This window comes from Anopheles coluzzii, chromosome 3, assembly GCF_943734685.1.
Source record: "Anopheles coluzzii chromosome 3, AcolN3, whole genome shotgun sequence".
Taxonomy (NCBI): Eukaryota; Metazoa; Arthropoda; class Insecta; order Diptera; family Culicidae; genus Anopheles; species Anopheles coluzzii.
In genome coordinates, this window is record NC_064671.1 from 15,807,485 (window position 1) to 15,827,832 (window position 20,348).

General features: G+C 38.4%; 1 protein-coding gene across 1 annotated transcript in view; it reads right to left on the minus strand.

Moving 5' to 3' along the window:
- Positions 1–1,652: 1,652 nt before the first annotated feature.
- The window catches only part of LOC120958411 (solute carrier organic anion transporter family member 4A1), a 49,905-nt gene continuing 31,209 nt past the window's right edge, over positions 1,653–20,348 (minus strand). Inside the window, exons 2-7 of the mRNA XM_040381200.2 lie at positions 15,120–15,457; positions 13,856–14,060; positions 10,122–10,224; positions 5,307–5,686; positions 2,553–3,333; positions 1,653–2,464 (exon numbers count right to left, since the gene is read on the minus strand). Coding sequence (XP_040237134.2) covers positions 2,266–2,464; positions 2,553–3,333; positions 5,307–5,686; positions 10,122–10,224; positions 13,856–14,060; positions 15,120–15,457 — 2,006 coding nt within the window. The 3' untranslated portion in view covers positions 1,653–2,265. The remainder of the gene's footprint in view (positions 2,465–2,552; positions 3,334–5,306; positions 5,687–10,121; positions 10,225–13,855; positions 14,061–15,119; positions 15,458–20,348) is intronic.

Sequence of the window (20,348 nt, forward strand, 5' to 3'; positions counted from 1 at the left end):
TGTAATTGTGTGAGTGCAAAAACTGTGTAGAAACCAAAACACGCTCGCGCCTCCGAGCAATTCCGCGAATTTCCAACCGTCTCCCCATGCTTCTACATGCCCCTCGCCTGAAAGTCGCACACTTTCCCAAGCGCCACAGATTAAGCTTAAACGACTGGAAAATTGAATATCCATAGTAAAAAAATGAAAGCTCCACAGCTTCATTGCTTTGATCAATAGATGGCGTATTACAACTCATCATTATATTGCTATCCTTTTCTTGCAATGTGTTTCGACAACTTTTATCTAATCATGACCTATATAGCCTTTTAACTTGCCGAGCAAAAATCTATATCAATGGTCGTGTGGTCAGATACGTGGGTATCAACACCAACGACCATTATTCGAATCTCACTTGCTTCAGTACTGGTGGTTTCTGTTGGAGTTAAGTATTTAAACAAGCGTATCGCCGTTCTAGTTCTAGCGATGCATAACTTCAATGCGAAACCATACAACAGTACAGAGGAAATGAGAAAACTCTCCTCCAAGCGAATGAAGCTCAACTGGTTGGGGTATCCCACCAACAGAGTGCGCCACCATCTTTTTCGCTATTTTTAGAATGCATGAGTCGTTTGCCGTCTGCTAAACGAAGTCTTTCTATATTCCGTTTAGGTAGAGAACTTGAGTCGTTTAGAAGCCGTTTAGTGGTCGTTTAGTGAATTTGTGGCACTTGGGTTTTTCATTCTCATTGCTAGTAGGGTATTCTCCAGGATGCTCGGTCCTTGGCTACAGCATCCCAACCAAGAAGGAACCTGATTTCCCACATGATATAGTCTCTGATTTAACTGCTGACCTCTTAGTTTGAATGAACGACCATTCAAATATATATAAACAAATAATATCAATTTGTCTATCGCCTCAACTCAAACCATGCGGGAAAAGAAATTTAATCCCTTCACAGTTTTGCCCGAGCAGTGCTGTCCTTATAGGATTCCTAAAAACAATTTCGCTCCCATTTTGTCCGAAAAGGGGTGACAATATTTGGTCTATTTTTTCAGAGGCACGAGACTGTGAAGGGATTAATGTCACGAACCACAAAAACATCACATTTCTTCAACGGCAACACGTTCATATTTCGTTCATGTTCAAAAATTCAAACTAATTTTAAAAACTCTTAACGTATTTGCTTATAGAAGTGCTTTAAAATTAAGAAGTGATCATTTGTTAAGTGGTTTAGTATGTAAACTCGTCGTAAAATGTTACTGTAACAAGGAAACATGACTTCTAGTTTGTTGCGACGTAAAATTTTCATTAAACAAATAAACTTAAATAAATGAAACGACTTCAGATAAAATAAAAAAAAAACTAATCCATATCTCTGGCAGTAATAGTTCCAGCGATACAGTCTCGTGTATGCGCACCTTTATCATACACACAAAGCGCCATCTATTGTACGTTAGCGAAAGCTAGAAGTTCAAATTCGGTAAATCGGTTACATCAAAATAATTAACGCACGGTTTTCTGTTGTTCTCGCGTGAACATTGAGAATCTAGAACTATCGTTTCGGATTACTGTTTCCAAATACAATTTCGAACTAGCTTACAATAACCTACCGTCCACAAAATATTACATTACCATTGGAAAGTCATCGATTCGTTATACATTTCAACCAATTTCCTAGTTCAAGGGTTCCAGTTTATTCGAATGACCTCTTACACACTATATAGAGTCTACAAGTTTGGTTTTTTTGGCAGTACATACATATCCATTATTCCTATAAAACTGGTCATTATCAGTGCAGGGGGGTTATGAAATATCGAAGACAAAATGACTAAATACAAAAAAACTGAGCGGTAACGGCTCTTAATACAGCTTCAGTCACAATCCTGAGAATCATTGGACGATACAGAGAAAGAGAACACAACAAAAAGAAAAGCTACTACGCTACACGACTGTGAAACAACATCAACGATTCTGGAATCGATTCCACCGAGCCGACTACTAAACTGCTACACCTTTTTCTAACTGACTGGAACTTACTTTAAACCGCTGCACGAAGCGCGCTCTACGCTATACGATTATTAATGTTAATTTTACATGATATTTTGTGTGTGAACGTGAGAACCGTTTGCCTTAAATATCAATTAATGGGAATGCGCGGGAAAACGTACAATTATGACACTTAAGAGTACTGTTTGTTGTATGACTTTAGAGCAATGGTGTTACACAAAAAAAGCTGCATGTTGAGATTGAGCAGATCTGGTCGGCCATCGTTTGATTATGCGCTCAATACTTTTCCACCCCGGTAGGATTAATATGCCCGTTTGGTGGCACCTTCTGCTGGTTTGTCGTTGTGTCCGTCTGCTTTTGATGCGTCGCCGTATCGCCGTTGGTGATCGTTTTTGGTGGGATGTAGTAGAACCAGGCGCCGAAGAAGAACAGTATCGAGCACGCCTTACCGACCAGTGCCAGCAGTAGCATGTATCTGCGTAGAAAATAGAGAGAAGAAAGTTTGCTTAGCATAGGGCTGATAACACGGCTGGTGCGACACCGCACACACACACACTGCTTACTTGCTCATGAACGCGTTATCGTAAACCAAACACGCGCCGTGATCATCACAGCTCGACTCCTGCCACAAGATGCACGTTTCGTCGATCAGCCGGCCAAAGATCATCGGCGCAGGGATGGTACCAAGCACGCGCACCTTAATCCACTGTATCCCCAGCGCGAACGAGCGCTGATCGTCGTGCACGCACCGGAGCGTCGCCGACAGGGCCGGCATCGTCGCCAGGAAGGTGAAAAACATCACCAAAAAGCAAAGCATCACAAAGATCCACAGATGGTCGCACCGCGATTGGCACATCGTGTTGACGGCATCGTAGCTGCCGCCACCGTACAGCGCACTCTGCTCGCCGTGGAACGTCGCGTTGATGCACGTGCAGTCCCGGTACACTTTGGCGTTCTCGAGATTGATCTCCTCGCTGCAACCGGCATGGCACGGGGAGTAGTACATGATGCCGTCCGCTCCACAGATCGGTTCGTAGTTCCGTCGGCTGCAGGCACAGCGGTCGTTGCACGCGTTGTCTAGATTTTTGGGCAGATAGTAGAGATCGCGCGGTTCCGTCGAGCGGGCGTACGGGGTGTCGAGGTTTTCGTGCGGAAAGTAGGGAGCGGTAACGCCGGCAAACGTGAGGTTTGGACAGGAGAGGAAAAAGCACACGGTAAACAGGGCGGCGAAAATCGTCGCAAAGAGACAGAATTTGATGATGCCCGAGCAGGAGAGGTGGAGCTTTTTCACCAGATACCCGCCCAGGAACGTTCCACCACCGCCTGCAGGTACGGTAATGATGCCTGGAAAATGGAAAGTTAAAGAGATAGAGAGAGTTAGATTGGACGAAGACAATTATTGGAAAACAGGTTTCGATAAGGAAGTCCCTAAATCCCCAACAGCTTCTAGTATCAGCAACAAACAGCTCGATCATAGTCTACGCATCATTCAAATCTACTAAATTTATAACACTGTTTGGTACAGAATTTCATCTTAATATGTAGTCATTAACATGTAAATCATTCTCAGCAGATTGAAACAGATCTTACGTGAAAATAAATTTCATGAAGATCATTCTATCGTACGAACTTGTGTCGAAATCCAAAGCAAAAGAGGTGTAAACACACAATGACCACCATTTTCAGATATCTCTATTATCCTTTATATCATTTTAGAGTAACAAAAATACTATTGCTACACTGCAATATCCGGAAACAGTAGAATATATGAATTCATGAAGATTAATGCATATAAGATAAAAAAATGAAGATTTTCTTAAAACAAAGACCAGTTGACCGAATGAGAATAAAAACCGGTCACCGTTCAATAATATTCAGTTCAGCGAGTTTAACGAGCTTAATATGAATGTATATTCAAACAAAAATTAACTCAAACTTCATAAAAAAGGTGAAAAAGTGAAAACAAGGTAATGTTAAGTAAGCGGCTCTAGATAACCGGGGTCTGCGAAGAACTTTGTGCTGATTTGCTATTATTTTGAAGAAAATTACAAAAAAAAAAAATAAAAAAAGGTCGTGAAACTAATTCATTAATAAATGACAAAAGTTGAAAAAGTGTAAAAATACACCTTATATTGCATACAGCATACACGAATCTAGTACTTCTCCAACATTATGGGAGCTTGTTGTTCGTCACAGTAGCTAAAATATCGAATTTTCAAGGTTTTCCAAGAATTTTTAAAAGCTTTCAAAATTTGCTGAATTCATCTAACGATTTTATTTTATTTTTTTTGTTTTTACATCCACAATATATTTCAATCGGTTACACGGTATAAATCGAGCGATATTATTTAGAATTATTTAAAATCATTTACTTCTAACATGTTCGGAGAATACAAATAAAATTAGTGAGACACATTTAACATATTAGTCAAAATATTGTGAGATGTCCTCAAAAAATCTAATAAAATCAAATATAAATTCTACAAAAACAAAAAAACAAACTCTCATAAGAAACTCTGTATTGAAAATAAAATTCAAATGAGCAATTTCAAGGTTACAATTTAAAACAAAACAAATACAGCTGAAATAATACAAAGTTTTCCAAGCCACTTTTGAATGTGTACATAATTATTTACCGCCTTCAAGATGTTTTTAAACAGCTGTCAAATTTGCTTCATAATGAAATTTCAGTTTCTACACATGATTTTCTACACATCACAAAGAACTGTGTCAAACTCAATCTAGCTTACAGGGTTTTCCAAGTCACTTTCGAATGTGCACATAATTATTCAACACATCCAAGATGTTTTTCAACAGCTATCAAATAGTGTATTTGCTTCAAAATGAAACTTCAGTTTCAACACATGATTTTCAACACATCACAAAGAACTGCCAAACTCAATCCAGCTTGAGTTGTGTTGAAAATCATTGTGAAGAAATTAAAAATTATGATGATGAAAATGAAATATCAGATAGGTACAGATTAACATGTTGCACACGGAGAATAACAACGTTTACATTCGACACTGACTTGGATAACCCTGTAAGCTACATCAATTCAACAGGCTTCTTCAATATTAACAAGCATTCATATGTAACGTTATGATCTAACATTATGATATTTGCTTGATTAACTTAATAAAAGACTAATTTTACTCTTAATAAACCAACAGGTAGAACACGCATAACACAAAACTACAATTGATTCAATAGATATCTCCCCTAAATGTAATAAATCATATATACATTCCGACGTACAATAAGAAATGAATCCTCCCTACTAAATACTATTGACATTCCAAACCGATCACACTTACCCATCAGCAGCGCGGACCAGACCGCCGTCACGCTGAACTGGTTCTCGATCAGCTTCGGCAGAAACACGGCAAACCCGGATATGACCAGCCCCTCCGATGCCCCGGCCAGATTCAGGAAGAAAAACGTCGGATTGCGTAGCAACGCGAGCAGCGCTCGCGGAATCTGCTTGATCTTGGTGAACGTTTCCTGGCTCCGCTCACCGTCCCCGTCGTCACCGCCCCGGTGAGCTTCCGACACTTTCTGCAGCTTCTCCGAGCCGGGCAGGGCGGGCGGATAGGCTAGGATCGGGACGGCCAGCAGCAAACAGAACGCTGCCATGAAAACGAACCCAATCCACCAGGCCCCGACCCATACCTTGCTGTGGGGCGTTAGACCGAGCCTGTCCGAAAGAGAGAGAGAGCAAGAAGAGGGAGTTAGTGCGAGAGAAATTTACAGCGGAAGCCACAAAAAAATAACAGGGAAAAGGTTAATAAATAGAATAATATAGTACTACATCCACCACGTGATCCTGCGGGTTGAGGTGGTTGGGTGTGAGAAAAACTAACGGTGCGGGCAGGCATCGGTACAAGTGCGTGTTTTTCCGTCGGTTAGGTTGTGCAGATACGGATAAAAACTCCATTTTAATGGCGGATATCCTCAATGGTGGCGTTCTACTACACCTTCAAGCACGGGACACATTGTTCCGGACATTCCAGAGCTGTCTCTCTCTCTCCCTAGTAGTCACGTTGTTGTCAGGGGTTTCTTTTTTTCACACCCACAGTTACGATGGTTACAATCGTAGCTACCGTTGCAATTGTTCGGGAGCGAGCGCGCGTAACACGGGCACAACACAAGGACGATGCCACAAGGACAATGCTTCAGCACGGTTCTAAATGGCAATATTGGAACCGTGTGGGTGCGTGTGTAGGTGGGAATTGTTCTGCCCGTTCTGAGTCGCTGGTCCCTGGGCCCCGTTCGTTTATAAGCTTAGTTTTGTTCTCTCTACTACACAAAATGACCGTATGGGACTTTTTACCAAATCTCACCGACATCCCCAACTATCCACCAACAGTACGTCATCTACTGAAAAAGGGCGAAAAAAATGGAAAAACACACAGGAGAAAAGACAATTAAAAAATGATAAATGCACACACTCAGCGCACAAACGGACAAACGCGGGACTGTGTTGTTGTTCTATGCAAGGTGCCATAGAAATGGCTTCCCCGTGTCTGCTAGGATCAACTGACTGGTTTTGTCCTTTACCCAATCCATTCCTCCTGCTCACACATGCGGGGCAGTGTGCATTCATGCGCGAAACAAACCCATTCGCGCGCGGTTTCGGTGACGTTTTCCATTCATTAAAATCAACTTTTCCCATGGATTACAAATGGGATTTTGGTTCGCTGTGGGGTTGGCCGCGCTGCCTGCTTTTTTGGGGTTCATTTATCGATCAATTGTTTCAGCTTGCAGCAAGTGCACACGAAACGCAGCGTTTAAAATGCAGCGTACTGGCAACATTCGACCGAGTAATGCGGAGGAGTGAGTAAGGGCCCCCCCCTTTGCAATATAGTATCAGGGGGATGCATTTGTGTGTGTGTGTGTGTGTGTGTGTGTGTGTGTGTGTGTTTTTTTTTCATTTCTCAAGTGTCGAGCGTTAATTAAGACCACAGGTGATCATCAATCATTTCGCGGGGGGAATCGATCGCAGCCAGGCAATTCATCTTCTAACGCGCGGAAAAACGATTAAAATCCGTTTAACAAATGTATTTGCAGTGGAATTGTGTCATTGGCTGTGGCGTATGGGCAGGGGAGACACACAGTTCATTTAAAAATTAGCCACGTCAATTCAACACGTTTCGAAAAACGGCTTTTAAAATGAGATATTTGTTACAGTTAAAGGCAGTTTCAATGCTGCTTTCTATTTTGGATTTATTTCACCTTGAAATGCATTGTAAATTAAATTGTTATCCGTTTTTATCATATGATTGGTTGTTTTTTTATTATTTAAAGCAGACAAAATCTCTGCAATATAAAAAAAAGTTGAGTTAAGCTCTTTCAGACATGATTTGGCATACAAAATAGTTCATTGATGAATTAAAACGTTGAAAATATTTTTTTACAAATTTTAAAATTTTTGCGTTTAAAAGTTTTGTCGAATACAATAACTTAAAAATGAAAAACCGATTATAAGAATATAATATTAAAATAAGGTATCAAAGAGTATGTTATAAGAGTTATCAAAAAATTATTATAAACAATAAAAATAAAAATAATAATAACAATAACAATAATAATAATAATAATAATTAAAATAATAATAATATTAAAAATAAGAAAAATAATATTAATAATAATAATAATAATAATAATAATAATAATAATAATAATAATAATAATAATAATAATAATAATAAAAATAATAATAATAATAATAATAATAAAAATAATAATAATAATAATAATAATAATAATAATAATAACAATAATAATAATAATAATAATAATAATAATAATAATAATAATAATATTAATAATAATAATAATAATAACAATAATAATAATAATAATAATAATAATAATAATAATAATAATAATAACAATAATAATAATAATAATAATAATAATAATAATAATAATAATAATAATAATAATAATAATAATAATAATAATAATAATAATAATAATAATAATAATAATAATAATAATTAAAAAAATAATAATAATAACAATAACAAAAATAATAATAAAAATAATAACAAGAATAATAAAAAATTTAAAGAAACAATAATAAAACATAATAATACAATTTATACTCATAATGATCAAAAAGCGAATAAAAAATATTAAATAAAGTTTTGTAAACATTATATAAAAATAAACATTCGCACACTTACAAACATTTTTTGAACATAACAATATACTGAATCTATGCAAGCAAACTAAAAATTTCAATAAAAAATACGAACACATGTTAGCCAAATCAAAATTCCGTCTTTTGAAAAAGATGAGAAATTATATGTAATCTAAATAAAAGGGACTAAATATAATAACACATGTCAAAGCTTAAATCTAGAAATAAACAATTAAAGATGAGCATTAATGTAAATAAAAGAATAAAATAATATTTTAAAAGAATTGTAAAATACAATAACAACATAAATAATAAAAAGTAGTACAATATTTAAAGAAAATGCAACAGCGCAAACATTTGCAATAGATAGAACATAAAAAAATCCTAGCTAGTTTTTTTGCATGTCCTTTCTGCATGCTTTCAGTATATCGCCCCTTAACAGGGTAACAGACTATGCAAAAATGCTTATTACCTTTTCCGCAGCATAACGAATTGCTTATTATGGAAATGCTGCGAGAAAAGTATCTAGAGCTGAGCTGTACGAACATTCGGACGGGCCTCACACCTGTAACATCACCACCGCCGGCTATAGAGTTTGTGGCGGAAGGTTGATATATTTTCCCGGAACAACATACACCACACAACAGCAACAACGTTGTCGGCCGTAACACAATTTACTCACAAACGCCAATGCACTGGCATGAACCTGGAGCCTGGTGGAAGATCGATCATTCCATCCCGTGGTTGGTGTATGTGGCAGCCAGTCGATTTTTTCCGTTGCCTCGAGCCAACTGGTGCTGTGCTATGACACGAACAGGAAGCAACAGGATGAGGGATTCTTCTTAGCTTATACCCCCGTTGGCAGTTTAGATATAAGAAGGTGAGAGAAAGGTTTTGAATGTTTGTTTATTTTTTAAGAGTGAAATTGTTGATTTTATCATAAAGCAATGCACAGATCTTGACATCTTATTTTATTTTCCTATTTTTCGTGCATCATTAAAAACCTGAACTGGTAAGAGGCCAAACAAACGGCATGTTTTTATTCGCCATTTTTCATCATCACATTCGTAAAACGTGTCAGACGTGGTATAGCTGCCGATCCGCTGGCCCAAATTTCATTCTTTCCGTCCCTACTCGCTCACTAACGTTCGTCGAGCAGGATGACGCCAGTCATTATGATTTCTGAAGGAAATGAACCATTTCCCCCCATGCAACGCCCGTAATGAGTCCAATGAGCTCCGCTGCCGGCATATTACCCTTCGTCTCTTTGCATCTGCACCACCATAGTTTCACTATTCGGGGTTCGTGCTTTATTGTGACGCACTAGCATCACACTGCGTTTTTCGATGTGCCGTGTTGCGCGTTACAGATTCTGTGCAATTTTTCGGACGATAAAGCCTCCGAACAATCTCCATGGTCTTCTCAGACAGGGAGGAAAATAACGTGCGACGATACGGATCAACTGCAAGATGTTACCTTGTCTGTAGTAAGGTGTTAGGTGTAGGCTAGGTGGTGCTTTAATAAATCTGTCATGTCTTCCCCAAAGAAAAAGGGTCGCACATGTCTGGCCAAACAATAGGGTTTTGCACCCTGCACCAACTATCTTTTTTGGACCGTGTACGTGCAAGACAACATGCCAAAAATGGCCATTTCATCACACTAAACGGTGCGATAAATGCGGTACGATCCAAGGGATGAATTTTCCACGTAATTTGAATTTATTAATATTAGATGCAACACGTTGAGCATGTGTTATGTTTGTTGTTATTTTTTTTTCTTGCAGGGGGAAAAAGGGAAATTCATAGCACATTTGTGGCTGTGAACTATTAGGGAAAGAGGGAACACCGGGATGTGAATGTGCTATCGATATGATGGATGAGCTTGCAAACAAGTAGATTAAAAGCAGATCAGTCTTTCGATCCGTATGAATATTTTTACTCGCTTTAAAGTAAAACGCTTAGCGCCGGAATGGTGAGAAACTTACGTGGTAGCATCGACGACGAACATATCGGTGTAGAAGAGCAGCAGCTGGCCACCGATGACATAGCCGGCAGCCGGTCCAACCACCGCCATCGTGTAGTAAATGCCTGTAAATGGGAAAGATGACACGTTAGAAGGAAACATCGTTTTTGCGAGGGTGGAAAAGGGGAGTTATTATTTAAATTATTCATAAGCAAGCTTGGAAGATGTGAAAATAATGATAAACACTTTTTTAAAAGCACAGGATGTTAAAACTTAATAACAAAAACTATATTATTAATTTTTTTAAAGTAAGTAAAAAATAATCCCCATTTCAATTAATCAAATACGGTCACCTTTTGCTCCATTTTCTGGCCCATCCGATTTTTCCCGACCCTCACCAATCATATTTTGAAGTTAAAAGGGACACACAATTGTTCTTCAATTCCGGGAGGCGCCTTCAAAACCTTCAATCAAAAATCAATCAAACTCCACTGGCACTATGAGAGCGTGCATAATGCACGTTGTTATTGTTCCTTTTATCTCTCCGCCCTGACTCACTTTGTCACTAACTAGATTTACGCCAGCCAAGCGACACCGTCGTAGTGAGATGAAAAAATAGCTGCAAAGACAAATCTAATCAATCGACAAACGGTCCTACTACCAAGTGCACAAATTATAGCCAGTATCCACCCCACCACTACTACTTAAGCATCGGGATATGGTTTCAGCAGAAAACATCACAACCCAATCCATCAGCGGGAGATGCCAGCCTGTTTTACCCAATCATTCACCCAATGCATACGATTGAAATTCGATCCATCCGTACGTACAAAAGCCAACCTCAATTGGTTGGGTTCCGTTGATAATGGGCCCCCAGGTCCGAACAGTCCGTTGGAGGTGAGGAAAAAAATTGATGTGAAATTTTCCACCCCAAAGCACAAGTGCAGCTGCGTCAAATAGGACATTTAAAGAGTTGAGCGGCTCTATGTTGCGGTGCAACTCAGGGAAAAAATCATTGTGCCGATTGAAGATTGAAGATAGTGTTGTGTTGCGAGCAATTGAATGGGTGATACAAACATGAACATTGAAAGTATTAGATGAAAGAAGTTGTTTGTTTTGATAATTTTAAATATTATAGAGCATGAATGTAGAGATATTTGCTTGTTTACCATACATCTAAATAACTTAAAAGTAAAAAAATAAAAGAGAAATAATACAAAGGATCCTGGCTTCGTCGTAATTAGCCATCCTGAGGCTACGTAATAGAGCTAGATGAGCATCAACACCAAAAATCTTAGGCACTACACAACCGTTAGGCACCACTAGTAAGCTTAGCTTTTAGTGACTGACTGATTTACCTATAGCACAATAGTCAGTCCGGCCTATGAGATCATGATCCATTCGGGACTTGAAACCATTACGGGCATGTTGTACGACTGTACCACCAGACCGGCCCCACTAACAATCAACACGTTTAAAACGACTTTCTTGGATGGTTAGTATACGACCTAACTGTAGTTGTCAACCACCCGTCTTCAAAAGATCTGCCTAATGATCTATTGTTTCATATCGAACAGTTAAGAAAGAAAATAATACCAATGTTGGATTTACAAAACCTTCTTTTTAAACTTCTGTATAAACTTCTGATACTAAGAAACAATATCCTGTAGTGGTTATTAACGTAGTATATGAACAGTAAAATACGAGAGACAACATCAATTCTTGTCCTGTGTAAAGTTAGATTTATCTATGCTTATTATAATCGTTGTCACCTAATTTTGGCTTTAAGGCATCATTTTTTGACAGTGCGCATCAAATTTTGACACTAACGAACCTATTTTTTTCTGTAAGTCATCAATTTTTGACTCTTGTAGGAATCATGATAATTTTACATGGTATTTTAGCACATTATTAACAAATGTAATTTTAAATCACATAAACAATACAAAAACTGTGTAGTTTAATTTATTTTTGAGAAAAAATAAAGAAATTTTATAAATTCTAGAGCCGTTTTTTACACCTACATGCCAAATTCTTCACTCTGTTAAAACTTCAAATATAGTTTCCACAGTGTCAGAAAAAAACGTTAAATTTTGTAAATAGAGCGATTGACTCACAATAAAAAATTCATGCCTTAGAGACAAAAATTGATGCGCACTGTCAAAAATTGGTGCCTTTGAGACAAAAATAGGTGAGTTAGAGTCAAAATTTAGCGGATACGACTTTAACGTTAGATTTCGAGATAGATTTAATGTCGATAACCATGCCAAACGGTCTGGGATCAGGTGAAGCGAGACCTGTCGGAAATCGGGTGGCTACATGGCTGAATTGAACAAAGTTCTCTATTTTTGGTTACAGCATATTCTTTTGAAAATGATCGGTCTTTATGACGTATTGAATCTCTTTACTAGGAGAATCTAATCATGATGAGACTTAGTTTCTAGTACATAAATGAATTCTCCGTAGAACTACGTAGTTGGTATTGGTCATTATCGGGACAAGGAATCTTATTGTTTACTCCAAAATATTATGTGATCTTGACTGTCGGTAGTTTATTAATATTCCATTAATTTGCAAATCGGGAATTGAGTTTTACATGTAATATATTTCTTTGGGCAGTCACGAAGTTTTCTTTAGTCGTTATAATTTCCTCAATGAGTCTATGCGTTGGAAAAGTTCTTGATACGTGAACGAATCAATACAGCTTTAATTTTTCCAATAAATAAAAGCCGTATTACTTACCCAAAGTTGTATGATAACAAAAATCCGTAGTCTATAGTACCTTCGAGCCTTTCTCTTCTCTGTTGTTTAGCTTCTACAGTGAAATTTGTTTTGATACTCATTTTATGCAAAAACTTTGCTGTGTTATGTTTTTTTTCTCTGGGTTATCTTCTTTATGTCAATCTTGTTCCATAAAACTGCATCACGATATGCTTTCTTTGCCCTTCTTTCGTACTTCCAGCGGGGGTTACAGGAAACCGTTTTGACGCACCATTTCACACAGGGTTAATAAAAGGATGCTAATAAAATTATGATGAAGATGTACGCATTTTTATCACCCTTCATATCACGATGACCCCCTTTTCTCACTACCAATATTCCCAAACGTTTGCCCAGTTCGCAAGTGTGTGCTGTTCCACGCCAAACACAAAGACTCGAGCACAGGGAAACCCTCCTACTGTCTTCGAGAAAGTAGAATCCACAATAATATGGAGGGTTTGGTTCTTCGCTGCGACAATAGCCACCCACCCCGGTACCGGATGATGTTAGAGGAAGGAGGAATTTCTTCCCTATCGCTTCCCGAAAAATAAGAAGGCATGATTTTATTTGTACGCCCTCTGTCACCCTTCCATATTCCCAGCGTGTCCCTCTCCCTTAGATCGTCGTTTAATTTCACAATCAGATGATTTATTTTGACAGAAGTGATTGCAAAATATTTTGATCCTCCTTCAACGGTGGCTGCTACTGCTGCTGCACCTCAGAGAAGGGGCGACAGCAGAAGTGTGTCGCAAAGATTATACGGTGAGTAATTTATGGTGTTCATTTGCGAATAGCTTACAACAGTGGTTAGCCTCCAACACCGACCACCTCCCGGGGAAGGTTGTCTAAGAAAGAAGCCTCTAAGGAGAGAGGGGCGCAGACCGATGCATGGTGTGGCATATTTTAAACTGCGTATGCAACCATTTGCCCGCCTTTGCATATGGGACATATAGCTACACATCTTCATCTAATTTACACCACAAGAACAATACTCACCCAAATACACGGAAGACATCTTCTTCGAAACGTTCTCGTCGATGTAGGTAACGCCGAGGGTGTAGAGTGGCGATGCACCCGCACCGAGCAGCAGCTGGGCGGTAAAGAAGAACCACACATTCCACGACAAGTTTTCGCTGTCCGAAGTCGGGCCTTGTCCACCATTTGCCAGCGGCGATACTGTGTCATGGTTGCAACCGACCAGCTAAAAGGGAAGGGATTAAACAGGAAGGGAAAAGCAGGAAGTCAGATACATGCCAACAAGCAGCACAGTTACAGAGAAAAAGGAACTTATTCCTTCATTCATCCGGCAACAGGACATTGCCAGGTTGTACCAGGTGAATAAAGCCAGCCGGATCTGCCCGGCAGGCAAACATGTCGACTAAGTGTGCTTTTTTGCTACCTAATTACTGAATGCTTTTGAGTTACTACTCTTGTCAATAGTCTTAAAGTGAGATGAAGAACACTATTGCCTTTGTGTACGGAAATGGTAGTTAAGACAATAATAGTACATACTAATGAAAAATAAAATATAAACTGGTAATTTAAAACACAAACAACACAATACCTCATACAGAAAAAAAAACAATTATATTAAGGAAAGACATGCGATTGTATATCAAAACTTCTAATTTTAATGTGAGAAAAACAATCAAGGAAACGCAAGGTAAGGCAACAACAAATAAATAAAGTAAAATAATTGTGGTCAAATGTATCAAGAAGTGAAGAAACGAAGTTACAAAAATACTCCTTGCAAATAAACCATTAAAAAAACAAAAACCAAACTATACGAAGAGAACTTTAGAAGAGAAAACATGAAAATGAAACCAAATAATTGAAAAGATAGCATTTACAGTACGAAAATAATGAAGAAAACATAAACAATAGTAATAACAATGAAACAAAAAGAGAGTGATATTTCCAATAACAAAACTGAAAATAAAAATGATAGCTTCAGCAAACTTTGTTGATACAATTGATAAGTTGAATTAAAGTTTTTTTTATGAGGTAATTGTTGTTTGGCCTAACTTTGCTGCTAATTTACTTTGCAATCTTTTTGTCTTTATGTTTTCAATTCTAATTGTCACTCCTGAGAGGCTATTAGATATCATGCTCAATGTGGCATTTCATATATTTTTAACCTCTAGCCTCTAGCGTCCAATCTTCTTCTACTCTTTACCTGTTGAACTAAACTCACACCATGATTTGCGGAACACAATAAAACACCATTCCCCATTACATTCTTTCCAATCACGCTACCTACCTCCGTTAGTGCCTCCACGGATGCGCCCGTACCGTTGGTCACTAGTGCGGTTGCCAGCGTGCACACGTTCTGATCCGAATTCGTCGCCCGATACTGGCCCACGAGAAAGTGTGGCAAAGCGAAGACGAACGCACCGAGTCCCATCACCGCTACGCCCCATCCGATCCAGCGCGGTTTCGAGGCACCAAGCCGGCCACCAAAGTACGATACTGGCACGAGGCACAGGAAGGACGCAATGTCGTAGCCACTGGCCACCAGGCCAGTTTGGGTCGAGCGTAAGCCGAACCGCCGCTCGATCGTTGTGATGACAACGTTTATGAAACCATTGACTACCAATCCTGAGAAAGAGAGGGAGAGAGAAAAATACAAAGAAAAGAGAAATACATGAAAAAAGGAAATTTAAGTGTTAAAGTTGGTGATGTTAGGGTGTCCGAGAATTATGAGAATCTTGGGAAGGGAAGCACATTGTTATGTGGAGCAGCATTAACACACAGGTTGTTCGTGTGCTATCATGCGTGCGAAAATGTAAAGTTTGTAAACATCCGGATAGGTCAATGGTCGCTCAAGGTTTGCGGAAGAGTAGGATTCCTTCAAAATAGCGTCAAAATTCCATGTAAAAGAGTAATATAGAAGAATATATAGAGTATATTTAGTAGCCCAAAAGTCATTGAATTCCTGCTTGGTCATTGAAAGATTAAAAAATACTGTTTTAAGAATTAACGTTACATCAGGGCCTTAGTTTGAAGGTAATAGTGTAGCTGTTTCTAATTATTTTTATTTCATAAAAAAGTTGATTAGACATAATAGAGATAATAAATTAGTTGAATACTGATTGAGAAAAAACAAAGTAATGATCGATTTATATTTTCTTTATCAAGGATTGACATTACTTCGCATAAGAACTGAACTGTACATGGGCAGATCAATATTTTTAAACTAAAAACCTACGCTAAACAAACAATGCTAAACGAATATATTTCGAATATATATAGTTCCTTCAAAATCTCACGCCACCACATATCATGAATGAACTTAACATCGCGGCCGGTTGGTCGTATCGAAAGATACGTCGACTAAACTCTTTGTCTCTTTGCAACAAGGACTCTGCTAACAAATGCAGATCTACGAACAGGCGAACGCATTGTTGCAGCCGTCTAAAATTTCAATTAAAGCAAGTCAAATGTCTGCACCGACAATAACTTACAAATTGAGTTGTGCACAAGGCATTCGATCATTCTATGGTCGTCTGAGAAAGCAGCTCAACTCAAAAACCCTGTCGCGACGGACGAAGATGAGACTTTAAAATGTAAGTTCCTATATACGTCTCTTAAAAGTTACGCGTTTCAGCCCTAAGATTTACAATGGAAATTAAATGTAGCATTTAGGCACAAGGTTTAGGTAAAACAATATCAGCCTCTGAAGACGGTTTTCATACACTGCGCTGTCTTTTTTTCTTTTTATTTCATTCCTCTAGAACGCAAATTAAACACCTTTTTTAAACAATTAAAAATATAGCTTATGTATATATTTTAAGGAGCACTTACATTATTTAACAAATCTTCATTAATGCATATTTTAAATTCTAATCCTAAACTATGCTAAATCCTACTCATCTACTACAACAAAACGGTATACATTAAAATCTATTGCCTTTTTATACTCAGATAGTTATATTATGTGGTTATAATTATTATTATGATAATTATATTATACTTTTACTTGCAGCCGTTCTCTAGCTATCTGCAGATCGGGATAATTGGGGAGGTCCTGTGATACAGACGTCATCCCGCACGACTTAACATGTTCGATCTGGATTCAAGCCTCCTATGAACCGTCTCAAGCAGCAAAAACTGACTATCCTACGGCTACGTGGTACTAATTTCAAAAGCCTGTGTTGGATGACATGGTTGCTTAGGTTGTTACATGTAGGTCCTCGCGGCAAAAATATGAAGATCCAGATTCAGGTAGTAAGAAGCTTCAGCCAATCTTAATGTTATGTTCCGGACATACTGAATCAAAAACAGAACATGATGATTTATTTGCAATTAGTGTTCACATTCCTTCCTTCACATTCCTTCATACTTACGATAGTCGATCCATCGGTTTCTATTACAAGAAATCGTGGAAATCAGCATGGAAAAAAGAACGATCGGATAAGATTTTCCCGATTGTCATCGAGATAAATTAATGCGATTCAGATTCATAGCTTTTAACGTCAGTCTAAGGACCAAGGTGTCAACTGATGTCGTTTTGTTAGACGTTTGCATCTCACCGAGAGTATTTCAATACACTGCTCCACCTGTCCAAGTGACTATGATCCATTAAACTGCAAATATTTGGAGTAGCTGGTGTTTATTTTTGTAATGTTGCGCTGACTATCCGATCCATCAGCGCTTTTTCATTATTGACATTATTGGCTATCAATTATACTGATAACGGATCAGATAATTCTCCTTATGTTTCGTTGCCCACCGACGTGGAAATTTCTTCCCTTCTACGAAGCAAGCACACAGTTTCCCGGTTATCATTGTACTAGGACCTATTGACATTGTCAGCACCTACACGTGTGGTCCAAAACAGCCGAAGTCATACAAAATCATGAAAAAGTCTGCGCCCTTTTGTTCCTGCGTCCTCCCGACGTTTACCGTGCCGAATAGTTGTGTTCAATAAACATCTGTGCGAAATAGGTTGCAGCAGTTGTACTGCTTACCTGCCGTATTTCGCTATCATACCGAGCGAGACGCATAGACAACGCGTCTAGAGAACATGTGTAGCCATGAGGAAACTTTTCTGTGTCTCTTTTGCCTTGTCCTTGCCTTTAGATCCTGATGAGTGAAACATGCATACCTTTCGGGTACGTTCGGGGTATAAGCCCTGGTATGCAATCGGCTCTGCATTCGAGCGTGGGCAGGCCCATGGGCGTCATGTGTATGCGGGCAATGCCGGTTTCGGTTTGTCTTTCAACTCTCGTTCGTATTGTGCTAGCCCATAATCCTGCAGCGGTAACGGTAACGGTAACAAAGCATAAACTAGGATTTTATGTGCTAATTATTTTTAAATAATGTTAAGCATGCCGGAGAATCTCTAAAGAAAACTTCGTAGCTAATTATTTAATGCAGCCAGAGCATCTTTATGGTAAAATCCAGTAAGTTACTGAGGCATGGAAAAGTGAGGTGGTTTAACGATTACATGATGATTCGGTGATCCCGCACAACGATCGATTCTGTGTGTGATTGTGCATCCAGTATCCGATCCATAACTTTGCTTTAACGTGTTTTCCAGCTGAAAGCATCACTTCTAACTTTAGATCATGAGTTTGAAGCTCTCTCTATGTAGTCACAGGATGATACGGTGCATTGAATATGTCCGTATAGCTGCATTCGGGCGAGGAAGAGCTGTTTAAAAAAATGACAATGTTACTCGGTTTCCTTAAAAGCAAACTACAAATTGTAACTATACTTACATATTGATGTATGCCTTTCGAGTATCCAAAATTTGAACATACTCGTCAGTGTCTGAGTTCCGTGATAAAGTATAATGTAGATTACAGCTAGTCCTTTTCCTTTTTTTACTTTGCTTTTGACCTTGACTTAGACAAAAAAAATCAGCTGATAACAATGATAACTGATGACAATAAAATCTCTTTTCGTTTTTTTCCTGATTGAGTATTGATTGCGATGATTCATGAATGATTTAGTAATCTTTCTTTGAGCTTTTCACTATAAAACTAGATATAAATTCCTACGTTGAAGTTAGGCACTAATGTTAACGCTATATTCTACACTGAGTTTGTATGCTGCTCCATTACGCTGAACTTGTTGCCGGAAATGGTTCATCGATCGCATCGTACTGAATCGGTTCCTGAACCAAATCAGGTTTGCTATCCCAATGCCGCGGGCAAGCAGCACAGCTTTGTTGCCAGCACAGTTTCAAGGTACAGTTTTTGAGCCATAATAGAATTGGAATCCATTGCTTCCTCCAAAATAAAAGAATTGGAATGCATTTCGCCATCAGCCTATACACCGATCTAGGCCCAGGATCAGTTGCTGGATCGGGACAGTTTTGGGATAAGCTGAAATGGATTTTAGTACAGTTTCTTTTGGTGTGCACTTAGGAGTCGATTAACAATATGGAATTGCGTTACGTATCTTTATAATCAGGATAATTAGCCAATCGGAATAAACTTGTCTGCAATATTATTTTCGTCTTGTTTTCCTTTTGAATTTTCTTTAATTCAGAGAGTAAGTTACTATTGAGTTTAATGCTATGGGGTAAACGTTATCAGAATTATCTTAATCAAGGCTTTTGAATTTGATATTTGAAATATTTTTTTCCACATGTTTGTGATACCCTTAACAGATGGTAAATTAAGCGCAATGCATCTCTATTCCTCTATAACCGAGCTACGTTTCTTTGGTATGTACTGGTAACGCTCGGCATAGCCCTCCTTTGCATAATGGTACAATTCTTCGATCGTAGTTTCACGTATATGATTTCTAGCACGTTCCAGCACCTTAACCTCCTTATCAAGCTCCAAACGTGTTTCATAGTGGATTGATTCGTCAGCATGTTCAGTTTTGAGTTTCGCAATGTTCTTTTCATATATTTCCAAAGTGTCCTTTATAATATCGGAAATTATTTTCCTAGATCGTGAGTTTAATTGTTTAGTATAGTCTATGGTTGCAAGATTCACTGACCATCGATGCTGACTCCTATCTATATCCCCACCTATTTTATGAAATACATTAACGGACTTATCAGTTAACTGTGTGTGACCAGCGTGTTTGGTAATCCTATCGTATACATCTGGGTTTGCGGTTTTGAGCTCTTCATCCACAGAAACCCGCACAACATGCGCCTGTTGTAGGCCAGTGAAAGGTTTAACCTTTCGAGACGCCTTGTAGTTACTAGCTCCATCTTTGATAATCTTATCAACAGGCAAATGAGTAACTTCAACTCCTTTTCTCACCTCGCCGCCAAACCGAAACGTGTGTTGAAAGCGTGAACGCAAATGATATAAGGCAGATCTTTCATCTTCTGTGAAGGGGTTTCCCTCTTCATCCACGGACGCTTCATCAGCTACATAATCAGTATAATTTATCTTTTCTTTCAAACCTCCAACCACATTATGGTTTAAACCAAAACGGTGCCAACCATATCTAATATAAAGTTGCGCATTGTTATCATGCTTAATCCAATTACTTAACATATATCTGAAAGCTGTCGGCG